Consider the following 19,013-nt stretch of genomic DNA (forward strand, 5'->3'; position numbering starts at 1 on the left):
TAAAGGAAAACTAACAAACTAACAAACTACATGGGAGAAAGCAGCTGAGGTACAAGTGGAGGACTATCCAAGTGGCCCATTTTAGAGAGGGGAAACTTTTCTGATAGCCACAGCCAGAACATTGTTAATGGTCTTCGGTTTGGGAGGACATCATATTCTAAAGGAGAGGTGGGGAATGACTTGTGGAATTCAACTTCCAGAATTCTGGGAGTTGCATGGCTGGCTCAAGAATGCTGGGAGTTGAAGTCCACAAGATTATTTTCTTGCTGGTTGTCTTTGTTTCTGGGAATCCATAACTGGCGTGGAAATAGGCAATTGTTAAAACACACTGTGGTCAAACTTCCCCTATTTATTTCCTGGTGCCGTCTGGGTGTGGGTTTGGGGAAACTGAGCTGCCATCAACTTCAGTTTTACCGATCAGTCATTTGAATTCCAAGTAGGTTGTTTCTAGCAGGGCATGCAACAGCCACAAATAGACTGTCATATAATTTTCTCATGTGTTTGTTCTATGGCTGTTTTAAGTTAGAGAGTAGTTTGCTGGTATACTACATTCTGAGATATGGTTATCACTTGAGTTGAATTTATTTCTCAAGTAGCAAAAATACTCCAATCCCCTCCCCTCTTTCGCCCTATTCAAGGTAACTCTTAGCCCAAAGGTAGTTACCTTCTTACCTAGAAGTAAACCACACTGAATAGGCATGTACCTCTATAGCAGTGATGGCAAACCTTTTTGGCACCAAGTGCCCAAACCGGAACGTGCGTGCATGTACGTGCCGGAAATCCAAAAACCAGCTGGCTGGAGCACGTATGCCTGTTTTTTGGCCCATTTCTGGCTGTTTTTCAGCCTGAAAAACAGCCCGAAAAATGGCCTGAAAAGTGGCCCTGAAAACGGTTTTCAGGCCGTTTTCTGGTGCTCTGGTATCTGCAAAGACCAACTGGCCAGTGTGCATGTGCGTGCCGGAAACCAGAAGATCAGCTGGCGATGGCAAGCATGCCCACAGATAGGTTCGCCATCACAGCTCTATAGAAATATCTTGAATTCACACAATCAAAACAGATCTCCTGCATAGGGTGGATTTTTAAAAAACATTTCTGTACCTCAAGGTTGATTAAATAGAATTGCCCTGCCTGGCCACAAGCCAACTGGTATAAAAGGATATTGATGTGGAAGGAGGGAAGTGTTTTACAGGATTGTAAAATTACCTGTGGTTTGAAAATGTATTTTTGACTCAGATTACAAAATTAGTCATGTCATCAAGAATTCTCACCTGTTATTTCTTGTATTTTTACTTACATTGTTGTATCTGGAGATATACACAAAAAAAGCAAGGCAAATAGAAGCAACAGCATTTTAATCAACATAATTGATTCAAAGCCACAATATGAATAACAGGACCTGGTCGCAGCATACATTGTAGAAAATAGATCAAGTCTGAATGCTTTGTTTTTTTTTTTATTTTAGTTTTAAGTTCTTGTTAACCCCTTTTCCCCAACCTCCCCCTCCCCAAGGTAATGCAGAAATTTTGAAAATGCATATATATCATCTGAGACAAAAAAAAGGTTAACCATTCACTGAATTCATGTAAAGGGCTTATACAAGGTGGCTTCCACACTGTGCGCAAGACTGAGATGTGTAGAAAGGGGGATGGATGGCTTGTGATACCTCACTGCATTGTTATTTCAATATGATTTTACATAAGATCTCTTTGTAACATAATGTTTTCATTTCATGGAACAACCAGGCTGGGGTCGGGGTGGGGAAGAAAAGGAAGAATAGCTGATGGTTGGTTTGACAGATCTGCCTTTCTAAGAATAAAACTCTTGAGGGGAAACATAATTACTTTGTTTAAAAACAAAACAAAATTGGAAGGGACTACTTCCAAGTGAAAAAATAAAAGAGGGCAAGGGGATCCATAAAAAAAGGGAGACTGCCAATCAGTCTCAAAAGAGCAACACTCTGATTGCATATCAGGAATTTTCCTTTGCATTGAGCTTAAAAGCAGACTTTGGGGAATGTGAACGGACCTTGGCAACTCCTGCCTTATAATCAAACAACCCCCTTCCGATACGCCCAGAGTGAGCATTAGGATATATATGTATTTTTTGTGTGTGCTTTAAACCAGTGTTTGAAGGAAGATCATGTGTCTGCAAGTAAGAAGGCAGGCCTGTGAGCTGATTTGAATGTTTTTTTTAAATAATCTCTTCTAAACATTGGTCCAAGCTTCCCAAAACTAGCAAGATAAGGGGGGCAAAGTTAAACTTCCCCACAATCATTATGGTTCCAAAGGTACAAGGAATGGAGAAGGGCGATGCTCCATAGGCAGCACTTCCATTCTTGCTCCAATAACCCATCATTCACCCCCCCAAACCCAAAATATTACCATTCGAACAATACTCCCATCTTCACTCACCCATTACAACGTATACACACACTAATGCACACGCACGCACACACACACACACACACACACACACACACACAGAGGCATCTAATTTAAAAATATCTGCTTAACTAAACCATCCCAATTAAGGCCCCTGCCTCAGAGGAGGTCAACATGGTTGCATGCTGGTCTTGATCAGCAGGTTGTAGATTCAGTGCTCTGAAGGTGAAAACACAATATTATTTCCCAATACCAAGTCTACCCTATTGAATACAAAAGACCAAATACAAAACAGGTACAGTTAATATGAGGTGTTGATTTAAGTACTGCCTTCCGTTCCTCCTCCCACGTTAATGCTCGCTAAAGGTTTCATGGGGAATACAGATTTCCCACCCTATAGATTTCCCCTCCTTGCCTGGTGTTTTAAGATGGGAAACATCTTAAGAGCAAGAAGGGGTTTTGTGTACCCTGATCTGCTCAGGTTTTTACTGTAAGAATTAGGTAAGAAGACCCATTCTTTCTCCATACCCCCAAACTGTTGAAATATGGACTGACTTCCATATCAAGACACCCATCCTCTTTTTAATATAGTACAGGCATCTCTATCATCCTAGAGAGCTTTTCCACTCTGGCAGGAGGAGAAGGAATGGGAGATAAAATATCCCAAATATAAAACTTTATGCAGATTAGCATTAATTCAGATCGCACCTAAAGTGATAAAGGTAACCTAGGATAATTTTTTTTTAGAAAACTCTTGTCATGGAAGCTGGATTCCTGGAATTCTTTCCAGAACTAAATGTTTTATTTATCAGAGGGAACCTAAAACTCCTAATTTTAAATATGAAAGAAATAAAACAAGATTCCACTTTACCACTTTAGCCAATCTTTAACACCACCTGTCATGAATATATGTGAAGACTCTGCATGCAAAAGCCCATGCACACCATGTGAAGTGCTTGCACGAAGGGCAGGCAACTTTAAAGAGAAATCCTAAGATCCATTCCTCTTCTCCAAATCCGTTTTTTCCACATAGATTAAGTGGAAATCCTTGACCTGCTCTAGTCAGAATCTATGGCTCTGACCCCAGATGAGCCCCGAGAGCTTAATCAAAGGAGGAGAACCATTTTTACTGTAGAGCCAAGGGCTCCTCAAGTGTCCTGCATTCCTGCAGCTGGCCATAACAGACAAAAAGGAAAAGAAAAAAGTCTAGTAAAACAACTTCTAAACTGGCGCCATTTCTCGCTCCACTCCCTTGAGAACTGACGCCGAAGCCAAAATGAGAAGCACACTGTCCTCCATGCAATTAAGAGAAAATACTATGGTAATCCTACCCAAGGATTAAAAACCTTGCCCTGAATGTGCAGATAAAGCTAACAGAATGCTTAAACTGACGTGGTGTCAGAATAGACACTCTTCTCTGAATGCCTTTGGACCAAATGATTCAACATGGAAGACGAAAAGCCTTCCACTTATAAAAGCAGCAGTTACAGGTTAAGCGCGCGGGGGGGGGGGGGAATACTGTAGTGAACCCCTTTCCACCTTTGGGCTTCAGCTGGTCGGACTTTAACTTCCACAGGACCCAAGCCAGCACAGCCGAAGGGATGGTCAAGTTAAAATCCAGCGCCTCTAGCCAGCAGCAGTTGGAAAAGGCTGCTTCAATGCTCTGTCTCCATTTTCAGTGGATGTGACAAGATTTCCTTTAATGGTATATTGTGGTTCTCTTAGCTATTATGGGCTACGTTGTAAGGTTTTTTTGGTCCCAGACTGAAATGCAAGAAACTGAGAAGTGCTCCGCGGCCAAGAAAAAGAAGCTAGCTAGGCAAAGGGGGTGTTTGAATGGATTCATATTCTAAGATTTTATATTATTTATACAAGGATGGAAACAGTTGCACCATTATTTCCACAATCTACTAAAAGTTAGCATCGACAGTTAGGATATCTTTGTCAATCCTTAGAAGACAGGCTGGAAAATACACATGTGTAAATTAGACTGCCCTCCCTAGATAAAACAAGGAAAGTGTGCAATGTGTGCAATGCCCTCACACTTTCCTCCCCAACTCTTTTGTTGCATACTTGCAGCTATGGCTGGAAAGAGAAGACAGAGTAAAGAAGGTGGGGGGGGGAGTACAGTTTGCGGCTCATGCAGACAGAATATATCATTTAAGTCACCCCTAACAAACACGGTCACAAAATATTGGCTGCATCTACCTTACACAGAGAACAACAACCAAACAAAACACAATTAGGGTGACCCCTTAAAAGGTACATACCATTTGTGCATCTCAGGGTAAAGAAACCAATGGAGAAGGAAAGAACTAGTAAAAGCAACGAGGGCAACTATGGGGAAGGTACAGTACATGAGAGATCAAAAGTCATCAAAGCTTTCAAGCAGAAAGCTCCAATTGGGGCTGAAAATCAGTGCTTATAAAGAATCTTACCACAATACTTAAAAATCCTTCTATTTATCATTATAATGCACCCTCCCCCCATTTTTTAAAAAATAAAACAGAACACGAAACACCCAATAGTACAAACTATAAGAATGGACTACAAACCCTCAACACAGCAATCAGTTTTATTCTCACTCCCCTTTTTTCTATCCCCTTTATTGCTGCTCCCATAGAAGAAATCTATTTCAAGCACAGGTAACTTTTTAAGTTGCCCGCAAGCTCACAGCCAACAAGTATTGCTATAAGACAAGCCCACGACTAGTAAAAAACAAACAAACAGCAGGTTGGCTGTTACAGGGGCGTGCACTGCCTCTGTCATGAACCCAATGGGAAGAAAAGAAAGCAACTCTTCCAGGGTCTTCAAAGGAAAAGCGCCCCGAGCTTCCAATTTCATCCCAGTTCATGACTTCCAAATTGCAGAGAAGGCATGACCCAGTAATTCAAAACAAACATGCAACAGGAATGCTAACAGTAATAATAGTTATGTCCACAGTTCTACTTCAAGAAAACAAAGGCAGGCACGCTCTAGTTAGATTGTCAACATGGTCTCCCAATCCTAGGTTCAAAATAGACTGCTTGGGAGGGGGACAGGGGGAAGAAAAATTAAGGGCAATCTGCAAGTCTCATTGATGTAACTTATTCCCTCTGAGCAACCTGCAGGACATACTGTTTTCTCGCACCTGAGTGGGTTTGAAAGTTCTAACATTCATATTAGACTTTAGGAAGTTGTGAATGTGGTGTCCCCTACTTTTTCTGGGGAGGCGGGAAATATGAGCTACTCTAGATATTCCTCATCATAATATCAATTAAAGCAGAGGCTTAGATCTAAAATTTACACAAGGTGATAAGTCTTCTCTCTATGTTGGTGCCCTCTAAATTTCTTGCGCCAACTCTCTAATTTCTGGTTTGTGGGCCAATGGCCACACGGTTGAGGATGATGAATGCTGGCACCCAGAATACCTGGAGGATGCTAAGATGGGACTTGGGTAAGTAGCAGTGGGAAAATAATGTTATGAAGATTTTTTATGAGACGTGCATTTGCAATGTTAGCATAAAAATATCTAAGCACATCTTAGCCAATCAGCACCAGTGTAACATTTCTCCTGTGTTTTCTTAATTTGGAAGGTAAACAGTCTAAAGGCGGGTGTATAACACAATTACTTCTTACGTAAGAATGCAACTTGAGAGCTTTTGGCAGGTTCTTGTGAAAAGAACTAAGAATGAAACTTGCGAAAAGCTAAGAGTTCAAGCCACTTCCACTTATAGTTGGGCATATTTGCCTCAACACGTTCTCAACAAATCATCAAAGTGGGTGTTCTTTATATATGTGTACTCTCACTGCAACATAGGTCTCAAAAGTGATAAGGACTGCTACTATGAGGATAGTAGCTCTTAACATCACTTTTGAGACTGCTACTATAAGGATAGTAATAGTTTATAGGATTTATATCTAGAAAGTTGCATGGCTGCTTATAATTCTCATTTCTTTATTAAGCAAGTGCTTGGGCACTTGCTGAGTTTTATTGCCGATTTCTTCTGCTAATTAATCTACTACAGAAATACTACCCTGTTTGTGCTTTATTCTATGAACATGGATATTTAAGAAAAACAGAAGGAGGCCCTATTCTCACCCCAAATTAGTTCAGCCTCAAAGGCCCAAGTGCTGAAGGGAGAAGGGCCAGGCCCTTTAGCCAGAGGTATATGACCAGTAACTCCCACTTTTCTACAATTCTTCAGCACAAAATTAGGTTCTACTTAGCCATTACTTTTGGGGAAAAACACATGTTCTTCTTGGACTTTTGGAAAGCTAGAAAAGGAGAGGGTGAAATCTCAGCTATAGCTTGTATCCTTTTTTCCCATGTGAAAAGCTAGCAGGTGGGGAAAGGCTGGTGATGGTGGAGAGAAAGTCTTCTTAATTTCTGCTTGTAAATATAAACCTCCATCTGTGTTTTGGTAGAAGTCTGGAAGGCCCAAAGCTCTGGGACTGAAGTCTTGCAGTGCGGCCCTGTTCCTATACATTGAAATCCTTGCAAATATTAGAAGTTAAAACAGATAACAGCACTAATTGATAAAATGTATTAATATTGGGGGGGGGGTAGAAAAATTAATTTGTAAAATAAAATATCACAAGGATTAAAAAATAATAATGAAACTAAATAATTCAGCATTGGGTTTGATACAGTGCTTCTTTAGTGGCAAAGGAAGCAAGATTCATTAGAAAGCCAAAAAGAGTAACAGATATGGCAAATAACTTATGTCATTCCCTACTAACCGAAGAAACTGCTTGATTTGGGGCGGCCAGGGGAACAGAATTAAATGAAAAATCAGAAATTGCCACATACATATTTAGTGCAATTTTTAAAAGCTCTGAATCTATACAACATAGCATCAAATTACAGCAGGGCAGAAAGAAAACTACCCTAGCAAGAATTAACACACAGTTTTAGTTCAGCTTTATCAAAGCTGGTGTTCTCACCCCAGAAAAGTGGGATTATAAATCTCAAAACCCAAACATACAAAGAATGGAGTCACCATACCCGCAACTAATTTTTAAGGTACTAGAGTAATATGTACGGATTGCAGAAACAGAAAGAAGGCAATGTTAGGTTTGAAGAAGCTAAATTAACATCCTGCATCATCCCACTCCACCTGAGATCCAATATCCTCCAACTTTTACACGGACTAAACTGGCATATTTCATAAGGCTTTATGACTAAGCATTGCTCACTTTAGGGAAGAAAACACCAAGAAATCTGTCACCTTGGTATATAAGAAAAAATTGAGAGAAGGGGAAATGAAAAAAAAAATCCTAAATCGACTGCCTGCTTTTCTTTATGACATGGATAAAAAGTTAAGTGACCTTAGGCAAAATAATAAATGAGACGGGGTGGGGGTGGGTAGCCAATTTAGAGTTCATACTTGAGAAGGACCTGACCCAACTACCATCATACTCCCCTTATTCAGTGCAAATCCTTCCTATCAAAATGGGCTTCGTATGTAACCTATCAATGTTAAATTAGCCTTTTCACTACAAGGAAGATAGAAGAACATTGTAAGGTGCTTCTTCTCAAAAGCTACATTCATGTCAGGTAGCTAAGGCGTCTGGAATGGTTAACATTTTAAAAAGTATTCTTTCAATACAATATATGTTTCAGTTTCTACCTTGAAATCTAGCTGCCTGGATTAACATTCTCCCTTTCTAAAAGAATCAGAAGTCAGTTTGATAGTGCCAAAAGAGTAATCTCAAGATAGAGAAGCAGGGAAAGAGAGAAATGCCGGCAGGCTGCCTTTAAATGCATTTCCTTCAGTTTTAGTCATTCCCTACTCCAATGTCAGCAAGCCAGAGATGCTGAAATAACACCTAGGTTAACTGCAATTGTATTCCAGGAACTTCCTTTCACTATTATTTTTCCAAAACATTCAAGTAAAGACATGCATACAAAACGATCAGCAGCCATTTCAATAAATATCTTCAAGTGGACCAACGAAAAATGCCTTTCAAAATATTAATAACTGGCAACTAACACAATCCAATAATGCCCTAGTGACCTTTAGTCCATAAAGCTATGTTTCCAAATCTTACCTTTGACCATGATCTCTTCTGGTTCTCTCATTTTAAAGTGAGAGCCTCTGTTTTTGTCAGTATAAAGAGAGTTTACTTTGGTACACTGCGGGATTCTAAAAAAGTGAGCCCAAACCACTCAATGTTGTCTACAAGATGCCCAACACATTATAGAAGTCTCTTCTCTGTGTCAAACTCCAAAAACCCACAGTACCAATTTTCCCTTTGGTTTTGATCTTTTATCTCCAACTTCTCATCTCTTTAAGTGTGCTCTGCTGGTTAATGCCTCTATTTCCAATTTTGCCTAAGAGATTCAATTGATTAGTACAAATTTCAGATACCAAATAAATGATCATAGAGGATTGCTTGTTAAGAATAGTAAATTTAGAGAGGGACAGCTGTACATTGACAAACCCTAATTAAAGAGGCGGAACTTGAAACTAACCTTTCTCTTTCTCTTCATAATCAAGTTGAAAGAAGGGATCCAAGATTTACAGTGCTGCAACCAAATGCCTGGGACAAAAATTACCCAATAGATTCATATATGCACTGCGCAGGTCAAAAGGCCAACTAGAGCAGGGTTGTCAAATTTGTGATGTATCTGGCCTACAGGCTGCGAGTTTGACAGCCCTGAACTAGAGTAATTTCTACCCTTCCGGTCATTTTTTGGCCTTTTTCCCTACTGCTGATAGAAGTGCAAAATGCAGGTATATCTAAAATGTAGCAATCATTTATGCAGGCCAAACAGGATGCAACCCTAGGGCATTACCTTAGAAAGCAGATAATCTGAACCATCTGTTGATTTATCTATCCTTATTCTCCTCCCTAACACCCCCCACCCCATGATATCATCGCCAATAACTAAACATGCTGTTAATCTATATTGTCAGTACCCCTGATGTCCAAAGAGGTTATCTAAGGTCTTACTACCATCTGGAAAACACTGGTTTCATGAGGGAAAAAAATACAATGTAAGGTTCTTTATGAAATCTCTCTTCTGGTCAGCATGAAGGGTGAACAAGTGGGAACAAATTCCCAAGTTTTTCAGAAGGCAAAGCAGGCACAAGCTGGTATAATCAACCCCCCCGCGCGCCATTCTTAAAAAACCAAAACCAAAACGTAGGGATTTTTTCCAAAAGCTGTGTGGCTGAAATTGCATACTAATTTTTTGTTTAGAAAAAAAGTTTACTGCCACTCACCGTGCACACGAGGCTCAGCTAGTTTCAAAGACTTCCATGCAATTCTGCTTTATTATATTCAAGTTGACAAACTAAGATAGGATTGGAATTAAAAGTAAGGCTATTTTTCTTTCTTTTCTTTTTCATCCCTTTTGTTTTTGCACCAAAAGTGAATTTGAAAAGATGCTCATCGCATACAGGTATACACACAAACACACACACACACACACACACATACACACACACAGAGGGAGAGAGAGAGAGAGAGAGAAACCAACACACAAAAGAGGAAGAATAGTTTATACCTGACTGGAGATGAGGTCTGTCCTATCTTATTCAAAGAAATGTTTTTATGTGCATAATATACATCGGTGCAGCATTTACACATAGATCACTGAAAGACACTAAGAACTTGCTACAGATGCCTTACGGGAGACTTTAGAGATCTATCCCCCTCCCAACCCAGCCCAAAATATTTTCTACCTATTTGCAACATTAACAGCTTTTTCTTTGTCCCCCAAATTCATGATTCGAATGAAATCATTGCTTCCAAGTTCACAGAATCCCAATTGCAATTAACATTCCTCCTTGCTTCAGCTGGGAAAAAATAATCTAGATATCCCCATCTCTTCTTTAACATGGACTTTGTAGGAGTTAAGCAATGCTGAAGTCACATTTTTTTCTCAAATGCTACATGCTTGATATTGAAGCACCCATTTAAAAAACAAAATCCACCAAGAGAAGATTTTAAAGTAATGAAACAATTCAAGGTTTTCACATTTACATTTCCAATACGGATGGTGGTTCCCCACCACCACCATTTTCCTGCACATAAAAAATATGCTCAAGACCAAGCTGAATTGAGCTCACAGGTTAAATAATTTGTTTTTAAAAAGCCAAGTATGCTATGAAAGATCACCGAATCTCTCTACACCACCTTCCTAATCTTGTAATCTCTTTGGCACTATTGGGCGAATAGCTAATCAGAACGGAATTACACAATTTGATATGGAAATGTGTTTGAGAAAAATACATGGAGTAATGGGGAGAGTTAAATATGGGATATATAAATATACCTTCCAAGACTCAGCAAGGAGAGGAGGGAAGGTTACTTGCTTGGATATCTGTTTTAATAACTGATTTTTTTAAAGAAAAAGATTGCTCACATTAAGGTTCATAGCTATGCCAGAATACTTTATACTGGCTGGAGTTTAAAAATTCCTGTCTTTAGAGGAATCTTTCCACTCCAATTTGCCTACCTGTAAGGTTTTCTGGCATGTCCTTGGATTGACTATCGCATTCCTATCAGAAGGAAGCCAAAATGTTTGGATCTAGCTCTCAACACAAAGTGAGCATTAGCCCTAAATGAGATTCAAAGTCTCTTGCACATTTAGTCTGTACAGAAGCTGGCCAGAGACAGGCCCCTTTGGTAATCCACTGTACCAAACCAAGAAACCAGACTAGATAATATACAAGGGTTGTGGGTGCTAATCTACAAAACACTTTCAGGGACACAGATTCCAATCCTGTAAGTTCATTTTTTACATTACAGCTTTTTAGAAATATTAGAGGGGGATGTCTATATCCCATGATTTTGAACTCCTTGGGCAAGGTGGGGGAAAGAGGACAAAGAAAATGTATAAGTAATAAACAATAACAATGCTACAAATGGGTTTTCTTAAGCTCCAGCAACCTCTGGGGAAAAGTAAACAAAATAAAGTCATTTTTAGAAAAAAAAAAAGGAACAGCATCATTTTATCAGGATCAATTATTTTAAATTCGCTGAAGTGCCCACTTAGGAATATATGATCAATTTATCGCTTCTCAGTACTTGCCCACTACAAGGACATTTACATTCAGTGTTTGTCAATAGTTATATGGCTCAGCTGGGCTCCCAGCGGAAGGCCCACTTATCTAACAATGGCAGTGCAAATACACTTGTCAAGCTGAAATGTATTTGTGCTGTTTATTTTTTAAAACACAACTTCCCTTTGTTTTAATTCTCTGAACCCTAGAACCATGATTCTAGAGCCCTGAAGTAAATTAAAAGAATTATCACCCACCTCCCACCCAACACAGACCAAAATAATATTTTTTTAAAAAATTGGGGGGAGGGACAAAAAGGAAAATAGGCTTTTCCTGATCCCGTATTCCCTTGCTGGCCTTTCTCCTATAGGTGGCTATAAAAGGGGGAATCAGACCCTCATGCTTTTAAACAAAAGTGCTTTTTAAAAACTTGTAAAGCAAGTGCTTCAGAGAAAGGTGGTTGGAGAAAAACTTCCTTATTTGGATTGGTTAAGAAGGGAAGCCCCATGATTGCTTTTTTGAGACAAGTGAAAAGGGGAAAAACAACATCCGGAAATATTAGGAGCAAGGTCTTCTAAGATGCAAAGAAGGATGCACAGTTAAAATAGATTTTATACCAGATGGCAACAGGAAGAAGCTGTAAGCCAAGATCCTCTTCTGCCCCCACTCCCCATTTTCCCCCAACCCTGTGTAAAATACTGCACACCAGAAAGTCAAATGTGCTTGCAGAATACTGGAGGGAAGGGGTGGTGGGAGAAAAGAGAGGAAGTAAAAAAGGAAGTTTGCCTCCAGCCCTCTTTTACAATGCACCAGGGAAAACCAATTCTCATCTTAGCACAATAATGCAAGTTATTACCACCAAACATTTGAATTATTACTTAAAACTGTCAAGCTGTGCTGTCAAAATGTACATGTTACAGCATTAAAGGAGAACAAGACTGGCAACTAAAATAGAGCTGGCCAAATTTCTTCATACCCAACCCAACTGCTGCCTCCATTTCTTTGTTTTTTTTAAAAAGCAACAAAATATATCAATTTAGATATGCGCTGCTGGAATTGTTTCCACTCCATTTTTTTTTGTCATCGTTAAGGAAAAAGTTAAATGGAACACTAGAAATATAATAATGTGCGATGCTACAGAGCTAAGTACGCTGAAGCCCTTAAAAAGATCACATTGATTGTCATATCTTCCATTTTTAGCGTGAAATGTAAGAAAGGGAATGCCTTTTTTTTTTTGCAAGAATGCAATTAAAAAGATGATCCTGCCTGATTATTTTTCATCAGTTCAGCAAAAGAAGTCCTGCACAAACCCATGACAGTTCTAATATAAGGAGGTAACGTAAGAAATAAAATTGATGCCAGCCCAATTCATCTGGCAATAGGGTTAGGAAATTCTTTTATTCTAAAACTTATCTCAGAAAGCTGATTGTATCTCAGCTTCTGCTCCTTCCTTCAAATTTCATTCCTGCTTTTTAAAAAACAATAAAACTGAAAAACTGAAAAGGGAGCATCTCTGCTCTCTAAGGACTGTGGTCCATGGAAGTTCACCTCCATAGTTCAAGACCTCTTGTAGAAATTGTAAACCATTCAAGCTATATTCATTCCCAAAAACTGCTACAGAAGCAACTATAATTCAATGCACATTAAGTGTAAAAAAAAAAGGGGAGGGAGGAGAATGGGTTTTTCTCTCCTATAAGAACAAACTGCTAGGATTTCAAAATGAGCCCACATTCCTCCAGGCCACAAAGCCATGGTTTGGGATGAATACAGACCTGTGGACTTCAACTCCCAGAATTGGCTGAGGAATACTGGGAGTTGAAGTCCACAAGTCTTAAAAGTTTGCCAAGGTTGGACACCGTTCCCCCCCCCCCTTCCCGGGTTTAAACCATTGCACCTGTGGAAAGAGACAGAATACCTGAAGGCTCCCTAGTTCTCAGCACTGCAAGGAACACTGGATTTCCCCCACCCATTTTCCTACAAATGTCTCCGTCCAGTTTCTGCCTTTAGAGGATTATTCATTTAGCCCTTGAAAAGAAATCAAACAATGACCAAGAGTGGCTTCACCACTTACTTTGGCCCTCCCAACTTATGCCCTCTTTGCCCTTCTATTGGGGGTGGGTGGGTGGGTTGCGCTTAGAAGGCTAAAAATAAAATTAGGCAATTTGAAAGAAGTAAATTGCTAGTACCTAATAAAATGTAAACAAGTGGTTGGTTTGTTTTTTGTTTTGTTTTGTTTTCAGCTCTCCACCTACAGGATGCTGAAAAGGACCTTTCTCGTCAAAAAGTGGGGGACGGGGGAGAAGAGGAATCTTTAATTCAAGTTTTGTTCATTTCTATTCCAACAGTGAGGTATTTGGTGTAGAAAGGTTAACACTTTCTTTCAAGGTAGAGAATGTGGAGTAACTGAGGGCAGAGAAAAGTAACCCAACCATAGTGCAGTGAAAACATTAATGGCCAATCTGCAACAGGCTGTCCGCTGTGCTTTTTTGGCAAGTGCATTGAAACTTTTAATACGCTCATTACCCTGCAGCTGCAAAATGAAAAGATTTATTAAGATTCCTTGGGCATCAAAGAAAGAAGAAACAGCTAAGCTAGTAGTGCCCTAGTCTCTGCAGAAGGCTTAGTCAAAGGACATTGTTAGGTTTGTTTGAAGACTAGAATTCACTACCTTTTAAGGCCCCCAATTTTTATTTTATTTTTGCAATCTATCCATATGCAGGAAACAAACAAAATAATTCAGCAAATGCTTAGAATAACTGATCTCAAATGGCATGTAATAAATCTCTGAGAAAGCCGTAAGGGGGGGAGGGAGGCTGGGTGTGGGGGGGATAGGGGCAGAGGAAGGCTCCATAAAAAGAGAGGAAAACCAAAGTGATCATATCATTTAAAAAATGCACTGTTTGGCAAGGGGCAAGATAGTGGCTGTGTCATTTGGCTGTAGGAATTTGGCTTTGGTAAATTCAAACAGTACCAAAAGGAAGGGATTTGTCTCTTGTCTACACTTATTATTTCATCATTATCTTTTCTCACTTCCGATTCAACTCTTCTCTTTGAAAGATCTAGCCATTAGCCACCTCTCTAAATTGGCTGTTTCTTGATTATTATTCTTTTTTTAATTTTGGAAAACCAGTCAATGCAAATAAATAAGGCTCTAGCAATTGCATTGGTGTCCACTCTGCATCATAAATCTGGTAATGAAAAGACCAGGGCAGAGGAGGAATAGTTTTTGCCAGTCCATTTAAATCTTGGGTTTTAAATTCTTATACATTGTTCAAAAGTGTAAAATGCACCATGATGCAAAAGAATTCAAATCTACAGCTGGCTCATATATTCTCCTTAACAATCAAAGACAGTCTGTAAGAAGATACCCTGGGGGAAAATAAAAAACAGGTTTTTTTTCCCCCCAGGGTTACTAGCCTTTAAAGCTGGCTGGTGCAAACACACTATGCCTTGGAATAGTTCATTCTGAAAATTCAAATGTTCTGCTAGACGCAGTCCCAAGCCTACCGAAGCTCTGCAGGACTGGGAAAGCGATGGGAAAGATTATTAGGTCATAAACGTTTTGCCCCAGCAGCTTTCATCTGATTGCTACATCCCAATCTTTGGCTTTGAACATACTTTGCAATATGGTAATCTTTTTTTTGTTAGTTTCTACACATGATACAGTTTACAGTACAAAAAGAAAGAAAAAACAGTGCACACGCTCAAATGTGTAATAAATAGGAATTTTAAAATTAAAAAATACACACTCATACTAGCCCCACATATGGATGGATGGACAGAGACATACACACACACACACACACACACTCTAATGAAATCTTCTGGATGTTATTCTAGTGGGAAAAATTATAAATACAAATGTAGGATTGTAAGATTCTGAAGTGCATTGTTCTCCTTGCAGAAAGCTTTTTTTTTCTTTTTTCTTTCCTTTTTGCTATTTTTCAAAAGATAAAATGCTTGCTTCTTTATCAATAACTTTTTTAGGCAACACTGACTTGTCTAATGGGAAACACTGCAGAACACAGAGATGGGAGGGGGGCAGGGGGAACCACAAAAGAAATTCTTTTTGGGGATCCAACATTTTGCAACCCCGATAACCTTCCGTCTCCCCCCAAAACAAAACAAAACAAAACAAAAAAACCCAGCCTCCAAAAACAGAAGATCCCTAAAGTGCCTGATGTGGTTGGGGTAATTCTGGCAGCGCATACACAAGTGTTTTTTTTTTAAAGAGGAACCACGTTGGTTGGGCAACAGCATTTGGGGACTATGAGCTGCCTAAAGTATCAGAGTAGCCAGGTACAGTAGTTCTCAGTTCAAGTGTTTTTCACTGGAATCAAAAAGGGCGAGCACAACAAACTAACGAACAAACAAAAGTTACCCTGGGGGAAGAAGCAATGATAGTGGCACTTTGCCAGCAGCTGCTACCCTTCTTGGCGGTCCCTCCTTGATCAACCTCCCTGTCCTCATTTCAAAATGCAAAATAAAAAGCAACAGCAGCAGCAATTCAGGCTTCTGCTCCCTGCCTATACTACTGGGACCCTCGGAATTATTTTTTTATGCTCTTGAGGGGCCCAGAGAAAAATGATGCCAAATGATAAGGTGGCCTGACAGAGGGGAAGTGTGGGAGACACAGTTAAGCTGATCCAGATGATCAAATTTGGGTCCTTTGGCTGCTGCCACAACCCCATGCATTTAAAGTAAATTTTAAAGTAAATTTAATTGGCTCTTCACTCGGAGCATCAAGCCTTGAGGAATTGGACTGAAAAAGGTGGGTTGTTTAAAAACATTGGAACGCCGAAGAACCGGGCAATATACCCTTTGGCAAACAGCAAGGGAAAGAAGAATGCAAGCAGATTTTGTTTTAAAGCTTCACAGAGTAATTTTGAACAAAAAAATAAAATAAAACCGCCTTAAGAGGGCAAATCTGTTTGAAAATCCACACTTCTTTTTGTTAATTGTGATAGCAAAAGAAATGCTAGTGGTCAAAGCAAGTATCTAGGTAGGATGCAGAAGCTGAGATCATTTTCTCTAGGTTTTTTTTTTCTCTCTCTCTCTCTCTCTTTCCTTTTTTTTTGGTTCCTAGGACCTTTTACAAGGCCCGTTCCCAGTCTTGTTCTCCTTTAAAGTGTCCTATATTGATAGAATTCCTAAATAAATAGAAGAGATACTAGATCACCCATCATTGTTTTTTTTTTAAGCTATTCCGAATAACAGCCATCTAAGCCGATGGCATTGTGCCTATCCTTGGTGTAAGGGCAGCTGTTCCCGTTGGGCAGGGAGCTGCAGGCGGCTGTCTTGGCAGCAATGCCGCAGTTCTTGAGGAGGTTGAAGCTGAAAGGGCTGATGGCGTCTTTAGGTGGAAAAGGCTTCATGGTGGAAAGGATAAGTGCCAGGCAGTCAGCAACGTCTTTGTTGGGGGCACAAGCCAAGGCTGGGGTATGGCCTAGAAAAGACAAGCAAGTTCAGTTCCACGCAACAACAGCAACAACAACAAAAGCAGAACCATCCCTGGGAAAAGGGGCCCAGCAGATTATAAATTAAAGGGCCAGTTTGGACTATCTGTTCAGAATTCCTTCCATTAAATATGGAATATATATTTTCAACAGAAGCAGGCATTTTAAGATGACACTGTTTCTATTTAATTAGAAAGAAAAAGCATCCTGCCTAAAATTCGGGAGACAGCAGGCATTAAGGCTGAGAGGTACTGGTAGTCCTTGAGTTATCACCTGAAAGTTCACTTAGCAATGGTTAAAATTAACAATGGCCTCAGGAAAGGCACTTTATAACTTGTAAAGTACATCAGTCTATTGCAAAATCTCTCTCTCTCTGCCTCTCTCTCCCCCTCCTCACACACACACACACACACGTCATGTGATTGCAATCTGGATGCTTGGCAACCTATTCACTTGTGACCGGTTGCCAAGCACCCAGCAATAATGTGATCACAATTTACAATCTTTTCTGCTGCCTTCCCCAGAAAGTCAATGGGGAAGTCAGCTGGAAAGGTTGCATGCCTCTGGCTGCCACATGCTGACGAGACTCCCTCTTGTCTCTGGAGGACTGGCTGAAAGAGCTCCCTACTGAAACCCAAGCAGACTACAGAGCTGAAACTCTTCAGGAGGGAACTCTTTCAGCCAGTCCCCAGGGATGAGATGCAGTGGGATAATATAAGGAATGTGGGGGGCTTCAGGGGGATGCCGGAGGCCCAGCATAGATTACATACAAATGTCTCTCCAACCTATGGGCTGAAAATGCTGCTTGGGTTTTGGCAGGTAGGATTTTCTGCTCCTAAGAGGACAGATCCTCATGCACAGCCTCTGCCAGGCCTCCCAGTGTCGCTCCCCACCACCACCACCAAGCACTCCATTGTCCCTACCTGGGACTCCATCCTCTTAATGAATGAGACTGCTCAACAGCTACAACTGGACTGCCAGACTGCAGTCACTAAGCGAAGCAGTCATGTGACATCTCACTTAATGACTGCTTTGCTCAATAACTAAGATTCTGCTCTCAATTGTGGTCCTAAGTTCAGGACTTCTTGTTCTGAGAGCCATGAATCTGTTTCACCCCCTTTTCAAATAATCTAAGTGGAAACTAACTCATGGCAACAAACACCACGGTTTAGCCAAGTGCTGTGCAAATCATTTTTAACTTCTCAGAAATCTTCTTGTCCTTAACACCAGTCACTGAGTTTAATTTTCGTGTAAAAAAATCATCTCCATATCCACATTTTTATAATATGCAGGTCCTTTATAAAAGCCACTTGGCTTCATATTGACTCTGGGAGGCATACAATACTAAAAATAGTTAAGAACAACAACCACTAGGAAAAAAAACCAAGTGTACATAGCATTAGCAAAATAATACTCTGCTAGACAAACATTTCACCATGGAGCCCATCATCCACCTTAATCAAAGGGCTGGAGGAAAATCCAACTCTACAATATTATTTCTGAGGAATCTGAATCTCTATACACAATAGTTCACAATATTGAATTCTGTCTTGACAAAGAATCACTACACCAAACTTTCCCCTTTACAACTGGAACTCTCATAATTCCACTGGCTGTGAGGACTGGAATATCTATGATAGTTACAACACATCTGGAGAGTGTCAGATTGGAAAGCTGTCTTAGACAGATCAAGATAGATATTGCAGGAGTTGACCAAGCTGAATCTGAATGAGTGAGTCAAACATGTTATCAGTCTCGAGTCCATTCACTTCCAACAAGAGATCTAAGTCCAGACCATCTTGAATTCTATTGACTCTTATCTGCTACCAATTTGCTTTGATTGTTAGTAGTTCAGATTCTTGTACAGTTTTCGCGTATAATAAACCTATGTATTCATTTGAACTGCCTGGACTCTTGACTTCCTGCCTTGACAGGTATCTTTACTGCATCAAACTTTGTTGTCGTCCCATCCACCCCCCCCCATACTAAACGAACTCTTGCCTTGAGCTTCCAGATGTGAATGATGCATACCTTCTTCATCCACAGCAAGCACAGTGGCACCTCTGCTCAGCAGAGCCTGGACAACAGAGGCCAATCCGTTTCGAGCTGCAATATGGAGTGGCCTGTGTGCAGTGGAAAGAGAAAGGATGGTTATGCTATTGGCCAAAATCAAGATTCTT

At 40.1% G+C, this 19,013-nt stretch overlaps 1 protein-coding gene across 2 annotated transcripts in view; it reads right to left on the bottom strand.

The window, feature by feature from the left end:
* Nucleotides 1-13,243: 13,243 nt before the first annotated feature.
* The window catches only part of ANKRD52 (ankyrin repeat domain 52), a 66,677-nt gene continuing 60,907 nt past the window's right edge, over nucleotides 13,244-19,013 (bottom strand). Inside the window, exons 27-28 of one of the 2 annotated variants that reach the window (XM_014060697.2) lie at nucleotides 18,835-18,956; nucleotides 13,244-16,823 (exon numbers count right to left, since the gene is read on the bottom strand). In XM_014060697.2, the coding sequence (XP_013916172.1) occupies nucleotides 16,579-16,823; nucleotides 18,835-18,956 (367 nt within the window). In that variant the 3' untranslated portion in view covers nucleotides 13,244-16,578. The remainder of the gene's footprint in view (nucleotides 16,824-18,834; nucleotides 18,957-19,013) is intronic. The other variant, XM_014060698.2, reaches the window with a different exon arrangement.

The sequence above is a fragment of the Thamnophis sirtalis genome, unplaced genomic scaffold (genome assembly GCF_051295495.1).
Source record: "Thamnophis sirtalis isolate CommonGarterSnake01/CBP01778 unplaced genomic scaffold, rThaSir2_p1.2 scaffold_3, whole genome shotgun sequence".
Taxonomy (NCBI): Eukaryota; Metazoa; Chordata; class Lepidosauria; order Squamata; family Natricidae; genus Thamnophis; species Thamnophis sirtalis.